The sequence below is a fragment of the Halichoerus grypus genome, chromosome 6 (genome assembly GCF_964656455.1).
Source record: "Halichoerus grypus chromosome 6, mHalGry1.hap1.1, whole genome shotgun sequence".
Taxonomy (NCBI): domain Eukaryota; kingdom Metazoa; phylum Chordata; class Mammalia; order Carnivora; family Phocidae; genus Halichoerus; species Halichoerus grypus.
This window is the reverse complement of record NC_135717.1, coordinates 110,641,165-110,658,330: the sequence shown is the minus strand read 5'-3', so window position 1 is coordinate 110,658,330 and position 17,166 is coordinate 110,641,165. Positions and strand designations below refer to the sequence as shown.

The window sequence follows — 17,166 nt, the reverse complement described above, 5'->3', positions numbered from 1 at the left end:
TTCCATTTCCTTGTTGATCTTCTGCCTAGCTGTTCTATTCACTGAAACATTGCAATTATTATTCAATTGTCTATTTCTCACTTTAATCTTATTGTTTCATTTACTTTGTATTTTATTCATTTACTTTGGGATTTTTTTGTATATGATTATAATTTTCATAATTTCCTGATATATCAACACTTTTATCATTATAAAGTATTCTTCTTAAAAAAGATCTTTAAAAGAAATTTTAAAAAATGTTCTTCTTTACCTGAAGTAGCATTTTTTGTTTGTTTTAAAAGTCTAATTTATCTGACATTAGAATGGCCACTCAGCTCACAGATAGTACATGATATATAATTTTATCCCATTTACTTTTAGCCTATTTACATCTTTGGATCTTAAGAGTATCTTCTATAGAGGCACTTTATTGGATCTCTGCCTTTGAATTCTTTAATGATATTGATATTATGTCTTGATTTATATTTGCCATTTTACTTTGTTTTCTATATGTCTCCTGTTGTTTTTTTCCTCCATTTCTTCTTTACTGCTTTCTTTTTTATCAATTGAATGTTTTTGAATATAGCATTTTAATTTCCTTAATAACTTTTCCACTATATTTTTAATTGCTTTCTTAATTGCTGCTTAAGAGTTTACAAAATACATCTTAACTTATCAGAATCGACTTCAGATTTATACTACCTAATTCCAGTGAAATATAGAAACATTACTCCTTTATGTGCTCTATTTCCTCTTCCTTTTGTGGTGTTATGTTTGTTATACAATCTACATATGTAACAAACCCACAATACATTTTTATAATAACTTTATATAATTTTATGTTTCTTAGAGAATATGGGAGAAGTAATGAGAGAAATTACGTATTTATAGAGATTTTTATTTGAACTGTTATAGTTAGCATTTCTAGGTTTCTTCTTTTCGTCCTGTGGATTTGAGTTATTAGCTGGTGTCATTTCCTTATTCCCAAACAGCTTTGTTTCCACCTGCCTCATTTTTGTCATTATCATCAAATATATTACATTTCTATATTATAGATCACTAATATAATCGTATACTTATTGGCTTATATAATTGTTTTAAAATAAGTTAAGGGTAGAAAGGAAAAGAAATGTGCAATTACAGCATCTTTTATAATTACCTGCAGAATTACCTTTATCAGTACTCTTTGGTTGTTTTGTATTAATGTGTGGTATTACTTGATTTCAACTTGAAGAACTTCCTTTAGCATATCTTGTAAAACAGGTCTACTAATAAACAAATCTTCTCTGTTTGGTTTATCTGTAAATGTCTTTATTTGGCCTTCATTCTTTTTTTTTTTTTTAAGATTTTACTTATTTATTTGACAGAGAGAGAGAGACAGTGAGAGAGGGAACACAAGCAAGGGGAGTGGGAGAGGGAGAAGCAGGCTTCCCGCCAAGCAGGGAGCCTGATTTGGGGCTCAATCCCAGGACCCTGGGATCATGACCTGAGCTGAAGGCAGACGCTTAACAGCTGAGCCACCCAGGCACCTGGCCTTCATTCTTGAAAGATTGATTTGCTTGTTATAAAATTCTCAACTTATAGTTTTTATTTTCCAGCACTTTAAGTATGTCACCGCACTGTCTTCTGGCTTCTAGATAAAAACATGGAAGTCAGCTATTTATCTTTTGGGGTTCTTATATATGTGGTCATTTATCTCTTGATGCTTTCAGATTCTCTTTGTCTTTGACTTACATCATCTTTAGTATCACCTATTTGTATGTGGATCTCTGTGTATCTGCCAAACTTGGAATCTATTGAGTTTCTTGAATGTATAGATTAATGAATTTCACCAAATTTGGAAATTTTTCAGGCATTATTTATTCAAACATATTCTCTGCTCCTTTCTCCTTTCCTTCTGGTACTCCCATTATGCATATGTTGGTGCATTTAATGGTGTACCCTTGTTTCTTTGAGTCTCTGTTCATTTTTCTTAATTCTTTTTCTGTTCTTCAGATTGTATCTTCACTATTGATATCTGTTCAATTCTTTCTTCTGCCTGCTCCAATCTACTGTTTGAGCCCCTCTAGTGAAGTTTTTCTTTTTGGTCATTGTACATTTCAACTCCAGAATTTTCCTTTTCCTCTTTTTCTAAATGTAACTGCTATCTCTGTATTGATATTCTCTATTTGATGAGACGTTATTATCATACCTTTCTTTAAAACATGGTTTTCTTTAGCTCTTTGAACATATTTATAATAGCTGCTTTGAAGTCTTTATCTGCTCAGCCAGACATCTGAAACCTCTCGAAGGCAGTTTCTAATGCCTTTTCCCCCTGAATATGAGTCATCCTTTCCAGCTTCTTTGCATATCTCAATTTTTTGTTGAAAACTGGGCATTTTAGATCATATATTTTAGTAACTGTGGACACTAAATCTCCCCCTCCCCTCTAGGACTTGTTGCTTGCTTGCTTATTTATTTGCTTAGTTCCTTGGCGGGACTATTTCAGTGACATCTATTTTCCCTGTGCAGTCTTTGATGTCACTCCTTGGAAGGCACAGCCTTGGACATGTACACAGTCACTCTGATCCTCCTGGAATGATAGTGTTTTTAGCTGGGATCTCTGTCTCTTTCCCAACTCCCCATTAAGTTTTTAAGCTGGTCTGAATCTACTGATACCATACTCAGCTCTTAGTCTCCCCTAATTGCTAGATGATTGCTCTATTCTTTCAATAACATCCTAGAGGAGTAAATTACTCCATGGTCTGATTCAACTAAATTTAAGCCCTTTGGCCAGGGTAGTATTACAGGGCAGTCTTTGAGGTCAGGTAAGACCTCAAAAGGAGCCCTTCTTAGCTGTCTCTTTCTTTGGTTCTCTCTGTTAAAATCCAATTTGATCTACCATTTTGCTTGTTGCTCTCATTGAACTATCACCCCTTTCCTCTTAGCTGCACACCATTAAAATCTTGTTTTCAATAGCATCTTTAGGCTTGAAATTCTCCCATGTCCTCTCTCAGATAAGCTCATATCCCTTAGAAAAAGCTATGGAACTTTTTGTCCTTACATCTTGACTCTCTCCTAAGGAAGAAACATTGCACCAATTCTGTGGATCTAGGGATAGGACCAACTTCTCAGAGTAACAATCCCACTTTTTAAGCAGAATGCTGAGTCATAGCAGTAGCCCCAGGTCTTCTTGGCTTGCCCTTCTCAGCATAGAACCTCTGCCCTACCAGTGATTTTGAACAGGGTTGATTTGAGTCTTGTGCTCTTAACCTACCATGCCTGGGGTAGATCTTCTGTTCTATGAGTAGGGACTGAGTGGCAGAGCCTCATCCACTCTTGCCTGTAATAAAGCTTCTGTGAACTGGGTGAGATGAGAATTGCTGGTGGTTTGTCCCTCCCAGGGAGAAAACCTAACCCTAAGAGGGAGCTGGGGAAATAGAGTCTTGTGTTCCCATCAAGAGTAAAACTGTCATCTTGCTGAGGTAGGAGGAGGGGCAGGTCATGGTTCAAATGTCACAGACACTGTTTTTACCTAGATATAAATTTTTGTGAATTAGTGTTTTCCATTTGTTGTAGAACCTTAGGATAGTTTTCAGAGACCTTAAATGGTTGTTATATTTTATAATTTTCACCAGTTATGGTTGTTTCACTGGAGAGTGAGGCCACAGGGCTCCTCAAGTTGCCATTCCAGGAATGTTTCCTCTCTTGGCTATATTTTTAAAGGTAAATAACTTGGCAAGGGAGGCTCATGTTCTTATTTGCTCTTTGAAGCTGGTTAGCTCTATCCATGTCCATTCTTCCCCTTTCCCACTTCGTTCATATTGGTCTGCCAGATGATAGGTCTACTTCCCATAATATGACTCTCTGACCCACATCTTCTATTCAGTTCTCTTCCCAAGACTGTCCTTACCTTGATGAACTCTGAAGTCTTATACTGTGTCTTTTCAGACACCTCTTCTAAAGTCAAGGATGTGTAATCTAAACTTTTTAGCATTTTCAGCAAATTTTTAAAAGACTTATTTATTTATTTTAGAGAGAGAGAGTGCACAAGAAGAGGGAGAGGGAGATGGGGAGAGAAGCAGACTCCCTGCTAAGTTGAGAGCCAAAGCTGGGGCTTGATCTTACAACCCAAGATCATGACTTGAGCCGAAATCAGGAGTCCGATGTTTAACTGACTGAGCCACCCAGGTGCCTCTCAGCAAAATTTTTACTCATGTTTGGATATTTTTAATAACATTTCCATTTAAGTAGAGATTTAATAGAGATTAAGTACAGATTATTCATTCTCCAATGATCAACCCATGTCAAGACTGATCAACTTTGTCCAGCAACCCATCCTTCTTGTAAGCTGTGCCTTCTCATCAAAGATGTGATTAAGGGGGCGCCTGGGTGGCTCAGTCGTTAAGCGTCTGCCTTCAGCTCAGGTCATGATTCCAGGTCCTGGGATCGAGCCCCGCATCGGGCTCCCTGCTCGATGGGAAGCCTGCTTCTCCCTCTCCCACTCCCCCTGCTTGTATTCCCTCTCTTGCTGTGTCTCTCTCTGACAAATAAATAAATAAAATCTTTAAAAAAAATGTGATTTTAGGAGAAGTAAATTGAGAATGCCACATAGAGTTGTGGAAAGTCTGATACAAGGGCTCAAAGATGCCATTACTTTGGAAAGTTTACCATTTCTGGGAATCCAGTCCTTTTTATTACATGTTGAATTGAGTAAGGTCTGGTCACTGAGACATCAACAAAATTCACAAGAGAGCTGATATTCAAGTAAATCATATACCTGTCAAGTGGAATCAGAACTCTTATCTCGTTTAACTTTCCTAATGGGAAATAACAGAAAAGTTAATTATTATAAATAGAATATTTCTTGATGAGCATGGAATCTGAATAAGAGATGTTAGCACAATCAGGTTTTCAAATGGTAAGATAGCTATTTCCATTAATTTCTAACTCCTTTTCTTAAATTTCAATGTAACCCCTTTTTCCTCCCTGTAATATCTTGAGAAAGATGTAAACTGGGTAATCCCACTTTATACTTAGGAGAAACAGGCATTCCATGTTAATAACCTACCCAAGATCCTTGAGAAAGACAGAGGCAGAACCAGTACAGTAATAAAATATTCCTCTCTACTCATCAAAGTGAGATGCCTCCCTCACATAGCTCTCCAGTATTTCTAGAATGCAAAGTTTTATATCCCACGTTAGATGTTATTGGGCATAGATAGGTATGTGCTGTCAGTAGGAATTTTGCCCATCTATATTCATTCTCTATTCAACTGACTGAGGTTTCTGTTACCAAAAATACAAAATGTCTCATATTCTGGGAAGTCTGGGTGGCTCAGTCAGTGAAGCATCTGCCTTCGGCTCAGGTCATGATCCCAGGGTCCTGAGATCCAGTCCCGCATTGGGCTCTCTGCTCAGCAGGGAGCCTGCTTCTCCCTCTGCCTCTGCTGCTCCCCCTGCTTGTGCTATTTCTCTCCCTCTCTCTGACAAATAAAATCTTTAAAAAAAATCTAGTATTCTTAGAGATGTTCTGTCAAATATATAAACCAGATTCTGTGTTAAGTTATACAACATTTGCATGAATACTCTCCAGATGTTTGATGTCACAGAAAGAACTTATTTTGTTTGGGATTCATCAAAACCACATCCCCTGTGTTTGCATATGACAGGGCACTCTGGGACATGAATGCTAAAAAGAGAATGGTTACATATGGCACTCTTTAGGGAAAATAAACTTTGCCACATTGCAATATAAGATGAAGTTAAGGAGTGTGATGTGACTTTAGAATACATATATCAAAAGTGAAGTAAAGTAAAATGTTTGGTACTTTTCAAAGAGCCACAAAACTTTGACAATAAAACCTAATGTGTATTTCTTCAGCTGTTTTGTAATTAATACTGATCACATAAGAGCAAGAGAAATAACCACATTCAGCCAATGTCAGTAGATCATGGCCAGCATCTATTTTGAATATTCAGAGCCAGTTAAATATTTTGAACATGTATTTTTTTACTATAAGAAAATAGAATTTGATATATATCTGCAAGGTCTACCTTTTTTATTACATTGTTTAGATTATCTCTCTCCTTATCTTTGCCTGCTTGATCTGTCTTGTTACTAAAAGTGGTATATTAAAATTTCCTATTGGGGGTTTCTATCTATCTATGTATACTTTCATCTCCTGTAGTTTTGCTTCATAAAATTTGCTGTGTTATTCAATTCATAATATTTACGTGTTATTTCTTCATTGTAGATTATGGTTTCTAATACTTACTTGTCATGTTTTCCTGATTTGAGGCTTGAATTCTACTTTGTCCCTTAGGATTGCTGCCCCTCTTCTTTGTTCGTGTTCATTTTCCTTGTACATTTTCTGCTTATCCTTTTAATTTCAGCCTTTATGAATCACTTTAAGTGTGTCTCTTACATATAACATGTTGTTGGGTTTCATTTGCAAGTGAATTGAAAAATTTATTCTTTAAATAAAATGTTACACCCATTCACATTTAAAAAAATTTTTGTAACATACAGAAAAATTATCCTTTTTAGTATACAGTTTTAACATATATACAGATTTGTTTTACCATCATCATAATTAGCATATAGGACAGTTCCCTCGCACTCCCTTCATGGAGTCAATTTCTCCCTTGGACCTAACTCCTGGTAAACACTGATCTCTTCTCTCTTGCTATAGTTTTGCCTTTTCTGGAATGTCATACAAATGTCATATAAATGGAATCATACAGTGTATGACCTTTTAAGATTGGCTTTCTTCACTCAACATAGTGCCTTTGAGATTCATCTGTGTTGTTGCAGGTGTCAGTAATTTGTTCCTTTTTTATTGCTGAGAAAATAATTCTATCACACAGATGTTGTACAGTTGTCCTATTGTTTGTCCATTCATTCACTGGAAGAATATGGGTTGATTACAGTTTGGGGAGATTATGAATAGAGCTGATATGCACATTTGTGTACAGGTATTTGTGTGAACATACATTTTCATTTCTCTGGGATAAGTACCCTATGAGTGGGATTGTAGGGTCATATGGTATGTGTATGTTTAACTTATAAGAAACTACCAAACTGTTTTACAGAGTAGCTTTATTATTTTGTATTCCCACTAGTGAAGATTTAAATTGTAGTTGCTTTGCTTCCCTGTCAGCACTTAGTATTGTCAAGTTTTCTGTCCCTCTGCCCCCCCGATATTCTGTGGACTTTCATTGTGGTTTTAATTTGCATTTCACTAATGGTTAAAGATGTTAAATATCTTTCATGTGCTTATTGGTCATCTGCATATCTACTTTGGTAAAATGTGTGTTAGAGTCTTTTGCTCATTTTAAAAATTGGATTGTTCATTCCCTACTGTTTAATTTTGAGAGTTCTTTACATATTCTGGATACAAGTCTTTTGTTACATATGACATTTGCAAATATTTTTTCCTGGTCTTTCTTTTAAGTGTCTTTCACACAGCAAAAATCTTAAATTTTAATGAAATCAAATTTATTATTTTTTTCCTATATGGGTTGTGCAAGTAGTTTCATATTGAAGAACTCTTTGACTAACTCCAAGTTACAAAGATTTTCTCCTGTTTCCTTCAAAAATTTGTATAGTTTTATAGTTTTACACTTAGACCTATGATTGATTTTGAATTAATTTTGTGTGAAGTCTGATGGTTTTTACATGTAGACATCCAATTGTCCGAAAACCATTTGTTGAAAAGACAGTATTTTCTTCACTTAATTGCCTTTCCACCTTTGTCAAAAACCAAGTGGACATATTTATGTGGGTCTATTTCTGGACTGTTCTGTTCCATTGATCTACCTACCTCTCACAGCAGTGTCTTGGTTATGGTAGCTTTTTGATAAGCATTAAAATAAGGTAGTATGGGTCCTTCAAGTTTATTCTTTTTAAAAATTGTTTTAACTATTTTAATTTCTTTGTCTTTTCATATAAATTTTAGAATCAGTTCTCTAGAGCTACAAAAATTCCCAATGAAATTTTTTTTCAAAGATTTTATTTATTTATCAGAGAGAGAGACAGTGAGAGAGGGAACACAAGCAGAGGGAATGGGAGAGGGAGAAGCAGGCTTCCCACTGAGCAGGGAGCCCGACGCAGGGCTCAATCACGACCTGAGCTGAAGGCAGACGCTTAACGACTGAGCCACTCAGGCATCCCCCCAGTGGAATTTTTATTATAATTGCATTAGATTATAGATCCCTTTCATAATAAAATACGTACAACACATTTTAAAATTATAAAAGTATGATGGTGTAGAGCACCCATGAACCAACCAGTCAATAAGAGAAGTAGAACATTAAAACTTGTATCTACCTCTATGGTTCTTCTCTTATACCCATAAGTACTTTTTTCTTTGATGCAGTTAATAACTCAAGGACAGATATTCCAATTTGTTGAATTATTGGATCTTTGGATCACCTTTCACTCATGATTTTGCTATTAGAATTTTACTCCTTATGGTTGCCTAATCTAAAAAAATGTTGAGAGTAGAAGAGGTGGTAAACCTCATACTACTTTTTAAAAAACAAATTTTTAGTAGCTACGTTGAACTAATTTTAAGTTAAAGATTAGGTTTAAGGAGGTTTGCATTTTAATCTTAAATGAAATATGGAACTGAAATAATTAATTTATTCAATCATTTATTACTTCTGAAGTTCCATAGGAACATACCAGTACCTTTTTTATGTTATATGGAAATAAGTAAATATGTCCTGTAATTCTCTACAGTTCATTACATTTATTTATATACATATGCTACTTTACTTATTTTTCCCCAGTTTTAGTGAAATACAATTGTCATATAACATTGCATTAGTGTAAAGTGTACAAGATAATGATTTAATTATGTATATATTTCAAAATGATCACCATAGGAAGTTTAATTAACTTCCATCCCCTCACTTAGTTACAAAATCTTTTTCTTGGGATGAGAACTTTTAAGATCTACTTTCTTAGCAACTTTCAAATATACAGTGCAGTATTGTTAACTATAATCACCAGGCTGCATATTACATTCCCAGAATTTATCTTGTAACTGGAACTTTGTATCTTTTGACCATGGGTGAGGACCTATTCACCCTGAACCTCCCTGGCAACTACCAATCTGTTCTTCACTTAAAAGATTTAGAGTGAGATATGTCTTTGTACTGCCACAGTACTCGACACCATGTCTGTCACTCAGGTAATCTTGAACGAGTAAGTGAAATGTATTTTTATGTCTATCAATACTATCTCAAATTTCAGATGAATTGTTTTACCATTTCTTTGAGATTATATTATGTTGCTTTTTAATGAAGACTAAGGACATAAGTAAAGCTCATGAAAATTAGTCTGGAGAAACGGAGCAATAGATATTTCTAGTCCAACCAATTGTGTTAACACCACCTAAGTCTCTCAATAGTCAGTCGGGATTTTTTCCTTTCACTTCCAGTGTATGTACATTTGAATGCTTCCTAGCAACCTTGGCGGGGCGGTGGCGGGGGGGAAGGGGGGTGCCAGTAAAGGATTAGTGAAAGTGTAGAATGTTAGGTTGTGAAAACATTCTATGACCCCAGTGGGGCATTCAATAAGTGCCTGGTTATAGGAAACCTACATCACAGAATATATTTCTATTTTAAGGGAACTTTATTTGGTGAGAAACCTACTTATGAGTTAATGTAGGATGAAGATATTCAATGCAAAACTTGTATCAGGTTGACTCTCAAGTATTAGAGTAGTTAGAATTAGTTCTTTTTTAAGTATTTACCAGTATAAAATACCAATGTGTCTAGTGTTAATGTCATTCATTATCATGGCATATGAAAGGTTTAGATGTGTAATTGTGTATTTATGTGTAATACTAAAATTTAATATTTATAATGCACTTAATTCATTCAAAAACACTAAGTACCCAAGCCCTATTCTGGACTCTGAGAATACAGCAATGAAATATCTAGGTCATGTTCTAAATTTATAATTAAATGATGTATGTAATAAATTTTTGTTTGGAATTTGTCTAAACATTATTTCTCTTATAGGGAAAATTCTCCATTTATTAAAATTGTATTATAAATGTATTGAATTTATTTTTATTTTAATTAAGAAATAACTTAGATTTCTTAGCAATAAACTAAATTGATATATAATTCTTTTAGCAATAGTAATAATTTACAATATATATATTTGAAATCTATTTTACTTTTGCTTTCATGACAAGATAATATTTTCATTCATATAATGTAATGTAACCCCTAATATTTTATCACAGTCTTGCTCAAGATTCATGAGGCTTAGGCTGTGGGATATAGTGATGTGATCCAAGATTATCACTCTGAATCTATGTATATTTGAACATTGGCAATAGGCTTAATTAGCATTAATTAATTCTATTTTTCAATGTGTAATTCTGTACTGCAAGATCATATAAATGTGCCAGAATTTTACCCATTTTAGTAACACATTTTCTCAATTAACAGACATTTAAGGTTTAATTTTTAACAGAGATAGTCTGAAGTATTTTGACATGAAAAAGGTTCTTGTGTCTTGAAAAGAATTAGATCATAAAGCCACTAGGGGGCTCACACACTGTGTGTAAATCATGTGGCATCGCACATCCCATATACACTTCTGGGTACTTTAAAAAGAACGTAATAGCTGGGACAATGATAATACATTCCGTAGTTTTGTGTGGGGGGTTAAGAAGTAATATTTTTATGGCAACCGAGAAGGGCACATTGACAGGAGATTCTAGAAAATACATTAAACAGGGGAATTATTATCAGGGAAGTTAGCAAGAAAGGGTCAAAAATAGAAATTGGAGAAATGTTAAGTCTGGTATTAGTCCCTACGAACATCCCTTCTTAAGATTTGCCTATTGCTCCAAGAACACTAACTCTAGCTGTCAAGTCTTAGAGTCCTAGGGTTGGACAGAGTTACTTGTGCACAAATCACATTATACAGTATTGATTCAGATACCTCGTATTGAGAAGATGTTATTTGTAATCAAATTTTTTTTTATTTGTAATCAATTTTTTAAAAAAAATGTTAGCTGGTCCATTTCCTTTAGAGTGAAGTTGTATCCGTATTCTTTCATTTTGGGCACCTGAGTGGCTCAGTCACCTAAGCATCCGACTCTTGATTTTGGCACAGGTCATGATCTCAGGGTCAGGAGATTGAGCCCTTCCTCTCTCTCTGCACTGGGTGTGGAGCCTGCTTAAGATTCTCTCACCCTCTCCCTCTGCCCCTCCTCTGTGCCCACTCTCTTTCCCTCTCTCAAAAAAAATATTTTTTCATTTTTTTAAAGGAAGACCCTTGAAAAGCAATTTGAGGCCTTTCTTATATAATTCAAATTCAGGTGTTTCTTTCGAGTATTTTTAAATATTTTATGAATTTCATCTATTTTGTTTTGTTTACAATCTAGGGACAGTTCAGCATTAACTTGGCAGGAACTGGAATGAAGATATCCAGCACAGCAAAGTGGCTTGCTCAGGGGAGTTATGCCTCTGTCATCATACACAGGTCACAAGTAAGTCCTGCTGGACCAAAATGCTTGTTTGAAATACTTCTGTGCTGTGAACTAGAATTAAAGGTCCTTTACCTTAACTTTAGAGTTATAAAGTTAATGACTAATGACTTATTGCATAGATGAGGCATATTACATATGATGGGGCATAATATTAATCTATGAAATAATGAACCTGGGGTAATTTTTATAATATACATAGGTGGTCTTATATGCATATAAATTCATGTATAGGCTACCGATATCTGAACCTGAAATATCAAATGCCAGGGCATATAGATTCTATCTAGCTCAAGTTTGGGGCTAATGACTTGAAATTCATGTACTTCAAAAAGAGGTAGTACTGTTAGCTATATTTTAATTATTAAAGATTTGTTGGTTTTAATATTTCAAAGTGAGGAGTAGGTGTTTGGTTTATTTACCTCACTGTTTGGATTTAGGGATGGGGTGGCCATTTTTCATTTAGCATGTAGTCTTTATAGTTTCTGTAAGAATTAGGACTATTTTTATGGTTGTGTGCATATTTTCCTCTGCCTTTATGCGGATAACATCGTACTTGGCTTTTACAGGTAGGACACATCTAATTTTGCTGGAATAGTGTCCTGGCACATACACTTCACAAGATGGCTCCTGTTACTGACAGTGATCGTGCCTCAGATAGCTTGACTCTATCTAGCATAAATCAGGAGCTATTTTCTAAGTGTTCTCACCTATGTTGCTAGTCAATCAGCACCATCAACGGCCCCTGCCCATTCTGTTTTATGGTTTTTCTTTCTTTGGATAAAAGTGACTTTTTTTACACTTGTATCAATATTATTTGTAATGAAATTCAATTTTCTAATATTCATAGACTAAAACATTCTATTTCTGAAGACTACAAAACTGAGTTTTAATTAACGAAGAATTTAAATTTTGTATTATTTCTGTCATTTGGGTAAGAAGTCAGCTTTTAGGACAAACAGCTATTTTTAAATTTTTATTTGGCATATTTAGGTCTAATCCCTTTTGGTAGAAGAATGGGAATAAATTAATTAAAGTATATTCTGAGCAGGTCTCAGTGTAAAAGAGCTCAATGAAATACTTTGACCTTACTTATCCAGCTTTTAGATATCTTTTGGTTAATTACAAAGTGGTCACCAGTAGATATGAATATTCAGTATAATCATTCCTTTTGCTTCTATTTAAGTTCCATTCTAAAGATTAAGTAATTATTTAATCTACTGAGAATCTCTAGCTTGATCAAAAAATATTGCACATGAAAATATTTCCTGAAACCTGTGGCCTGGTATGAAGCGGAGACTGGTGGAACCCACATTTACATATGGAAATGCAAACTTCTTTTCATTTGCCAGGACATTTAATCAAGATTAGGTTTTTACTTAAACAATCTGGGAATAGGAATGTACATAAATGGGAATTTTTACTGCCATTCCTTTCTTCTCTGTTTACTTAGATTCTTGAGAGCTAAGAAAAATTTCTGAAAGAAAAGGCCACTTCAAAAGCCCCTGATCTCAGAACAGTCTTTATCCCAAAATGTTCTAGGAACTCAGTTTCCTTCTCTGCCCTCCCTCTTTAGATCAAAAACAAAACAAACCCCCAAAACAAAAAAAACCTCACTTTCTCCAGAAACTCATACAGGAGCTCAAACTGTTTTTGCCTCATCCTATCAAATTGTCCTCAGTCCTTTGACTTTTGGACCAAGGATGGAAAGGAGTCTAGAGAGAACATCTGTCCCACCCCTCTCACCAGCCTCTGTCAACCTATTCCTCAATGAACGGCTCTGATTTTCTCAAACAAACAAACAAACAAAAATCTCCCTTCTTAGTTCTTTTCTTTTTTTTATTTAAAAAAATTTTTAATTATGTTATGTTAATCACCATACATTACATCATTAGTTTTTGATGTAGTGTTCCATGATTCATTGTTTGCGTATAACACCCAGTGCTCCATTCAGTACGTGCCCTCTTTAATACTTGACCTTAACTGTATACAAGTCATATTCTCTCCCATTAACCTCAAACATCTCATGGAAGCCTTAGAAACACAGCTTGAAGTATAGAATTTGTGATAAAATGGGGGGAGAAAACTGGACTGAAAGCAGTAATTATATTATAAGTTTGTATATTTCTTATTTAGCCTGTGAGAATCTTATATAACATCTTGTAAATATTGGACAGCAGATTGGGAGAGGTTTTAAGAACCTCACTGAAGCAAATAGACACCTTGATGAAAAATATGTGGATTGAGATGAATTGTCTAAATTATAATATGGTTTATAATCATCAAGTAGCTAATCTGAATCTCAGATTATCTGATTCCCATGACCACCAATTTCAACTAATCCTGAAATGGTATGATCTTTGACCTCAAATGTAATATAGGAAACTTTGGCTAATGATTTCAGCCGCATGATTCAAAGCATTTGCTTTTTCTGCCTATGTACGGTGATACCAGCTTGTGCCCGATTCTCCTATATTTCTGCCTCTTCCTATTTTCAGGATGGAATCAAAGTCTACGGCAGATGTGGAGGGTTCTGTGGAAAGTGTGTTCCTCACATGACTACTGGTCTCCCAATTCAAGTAGTATGAACATTCAGAAGTGGGAAGTATGAGGAGATATTCTCTGGAATATCTGCAAATAACCGGTGCTCGTTTCCTTACTCTTCCCTTCCTGAGATTTCCATGTCCAAAATGTCTGTGCTTTTTTTTTTTCTTTCAGGGTGCTCATCAGGGAATCAAATCACTGCTTAATATTTCCAAAGCCTTCAAAATAAACTTAACAGATATGTGACTCTAATTAGGAACTTTTTAAAAGGACAGAATAATTTATGGTATAATGTACAGAGATATTTGAATGAATTATACCAAGATAATGTTGCTGTTAACAAACAGCTTGGACTGGATCACAGTTATATTATGCCTATAAACACACATATAAATCTCTACTCAATATTGTACTGTACAATGAATGTTTATTCTACTTGTTAAAATGGAGCAAGTAAAAATTAGGAAAATGAATTTATTTAAAATACCTATAAACATTATTGAATCTGTCAGATAAATAGCAAATCCATAGTCACATCAAAAAAGTACATAGCCGTTATACTTTCTACTGATACAGCTTAGATACCTTGTTTTATATTTCCTTAAATTTTAAATTGTGGGTTATGGTGCTTCAAATAAAAAAAAATCATCCTAAAAATGCAGTACACTTTTATATTAAAAATATATGCTTGGGTTAAATACTAAATATGAAAATTTGTGGATATAAAACAGAAGAAGATATGATGTAATAGAATTTTCCTTAAAACACCTACCTCTAATTTGATTGTACTTATAAGAGCAATACATTGTTTTTATAATGTTTATATTCTGTCTCTATAACTCATATATGTATATATTAACTCTTAAAAAATCTATTTTCTCAAAGTTATGTACTGTATTTTATTAATCAAGTAAAGAAATTAGAATTATTGAAATTTTGAAACTCTTATTTTGGTAGACAAAATTATGTTTACATAAGCAAAATTTTTATTAGAGATGTTCAAGTTATTTTATATCTGAGGTTTCTCAAAGCCAAAACCTAAAAGATAGTATAAAAATTAACTATTCGTGGGCAAATTCTCAGGTTGTAAGAGATTTTTTTTCAGGTGAATAATTTGTGTATTATATAACAATATGATTTTTAAAAGAATCATAGACAATATTTTTCTAAGGCAACTTGCTTTGTAAACCAAAAAATGAATCTACTAATAGATTTTTGCCAGTAAATAGTAGTATACTAGTTTTATCCACAAAGTATTTTTCCGATTTATTATTATTTATTTTTCCCCAAACATTTTTTCCCCAAACATATATTGTACCATATAAGGTACTAAAGCAATTTTGTGCCAATGTGGTTAAATAAACATTTAGGGATCTCTGTATCAGAAATGAAGTATTTTGCACTATGTGCCTTAAACCAGTTACAACCATTAATACAAAATGTGTAACATTTTCTAGAAAAGTTTTCATTCATAAAATCTTATAGCTTATAAACATTTAAATAATAAACATATTTGTGTGATACATTAGCATTTTGTTTTCATTTTCCTTACATGTTAAAAAAAAAAAAGAATCCTTTACCAAAAAATCTATAACCCTAAAACCACTCCAGAAATTCAAATAACTTTTTTTTTTTTTAAGATTTTATTTATTTGACAGAGAGAAGCACAGAGAGAGAGGGAACACAAGCAGGGGGAGTGGGAGAGGGAGAAGCAGGCTTCCCGCTGAGCAGGGAGCCCAATGCAGGGCTCGATCCCAAGACCCTGGGATCATGACCTGAGCGGAAGGCAGACGCTTAACGACTGAGCTACCCAGGCACCCTCAAATAACTTTTTATTCAAATTGTTGCAGTTGGAATGGAAATGGCTCATGTCTGCTATACACCCTTCTCATGGCAGAGGGAATATGGGCAGGAGGCTGACAAAAACTTGCAATGCTTTTAAAAGCTTCTGTTTATACAAGGGATACTCATGTCATTGAATATATACTCATATTCAATTGGCCAAATGAAATCATATAACCAAATCCTAGTCATTGGGTCAGGGAAATATATTCTTCCTACAGGGAAGGATTGCCAGGCACGGGGAACTGGGTGAGGACTTAGAATTCTCTCCTAAGGGGAGGGAGCATATTCTTGTAAACAATAATATGTTTTACCCATCCATCTTCAACTTCCCTAGAAATTGTCAAAGTACTATCCAAAGCAGTTAAATCAATTTAAATCACTGCTGGTAAGGTGTAAAAATTTTTAGAGTATCCACATCCTCAATGGTACATGAATTTTTTAAAAATCTGATCTGCTGGGGTATAGCATAGTATTGCATTATTTGAATATTTATATTTATCTGATTACTAGATTGGATGAGGATTCTTATATATATATTTTGCTATTAGGTTTCTTTTTCTGAGAATTGCTTGATCATTTTTTATTCTCTTTGCCTCTCTTCTCCCCCATCTTTCCCATACCCCCTTTCTTATACTCCCCATCCCACTCCTCACTTCATTAAAAAAAAAAAGAAAAGAAAAGAAACAAACATGAGGGAGTAAAGCATTTTATGTGAATGTGATTTAAAACATTTGAGAATCTCTTATTAAAAAGCATACTTTTGATTCTACCTTAAATTAATTGCAAATATTAATATGCAGTACATAGTAATTTTCTATATTTGTTTATCATTTAAGATGAAGCATTCTCTACATGTATTTTATCTACTTTTCCCACTCTTTAAGGAGCAGGATTTCTCTGCTCATGTTGAAGTCCAGTCCCCCAACCTCTGCTCTTGATTTCTTCTCACTCTGAATTCTCCAGAACCTTTCCCCAGAGATTATTCTCTCTCCCTCCCTTTCCTTTCTCTCCCCACTGGCTCCTTCATCCAAAACACAACATGTTCAATTCTCTCCATTTTATTTTATTTTTTACTATTTTTTAAAAATTTTATTGAAGTACAGTTGACTTACAATGTTTATTAGTTTTAGGTGCATACCATAGGGATCCCACAATTCCAAACATTACACAGTGCTAGCCATGATAAATGTAGTCACCACCTGTCACCATATAATCTTATTACAATATTATTGACTGTATTTCCTAAACTACACTTTTCACCCTGTGACTTGTTTATTTTATAACTAGGAGTTATGAAGTA

At 34.2% G+C, this 17,166-nt stretch overlaps 1 protein-coding gene across 1 annotated transcript in view; it reads left to right on the top strand.

Annotated features, from left to right (window-relative positions):
- The window catches only part of ADAMTS20 (ADAM metallopeptidase with thrombospondin type 1 motif 20), a 166,944-nt gene extending 151,441 nt beyond the window's left edge, over window positions 1-15,503 (top strand). The window contains exons 38-39 of the mRNA XM_036065623.2: window positions 11,376-11,480; window positions 13,976-15,503. Of these exons, the coding sequence (XP_035921516.2) occupies window positions 11,376-11,480; window positions 13,976-14,065 (195 nt within the window). The 3' untranslated portion in view covers window positions 14,066-15,503. The remainder of the gene's footprint in view (window positions 1-11,375; window positions 11,481-13,975) is intronic.
- The last annotated feature ends 1,663 nt before the right edge of the window (window positions 15,504-17,166 follow it).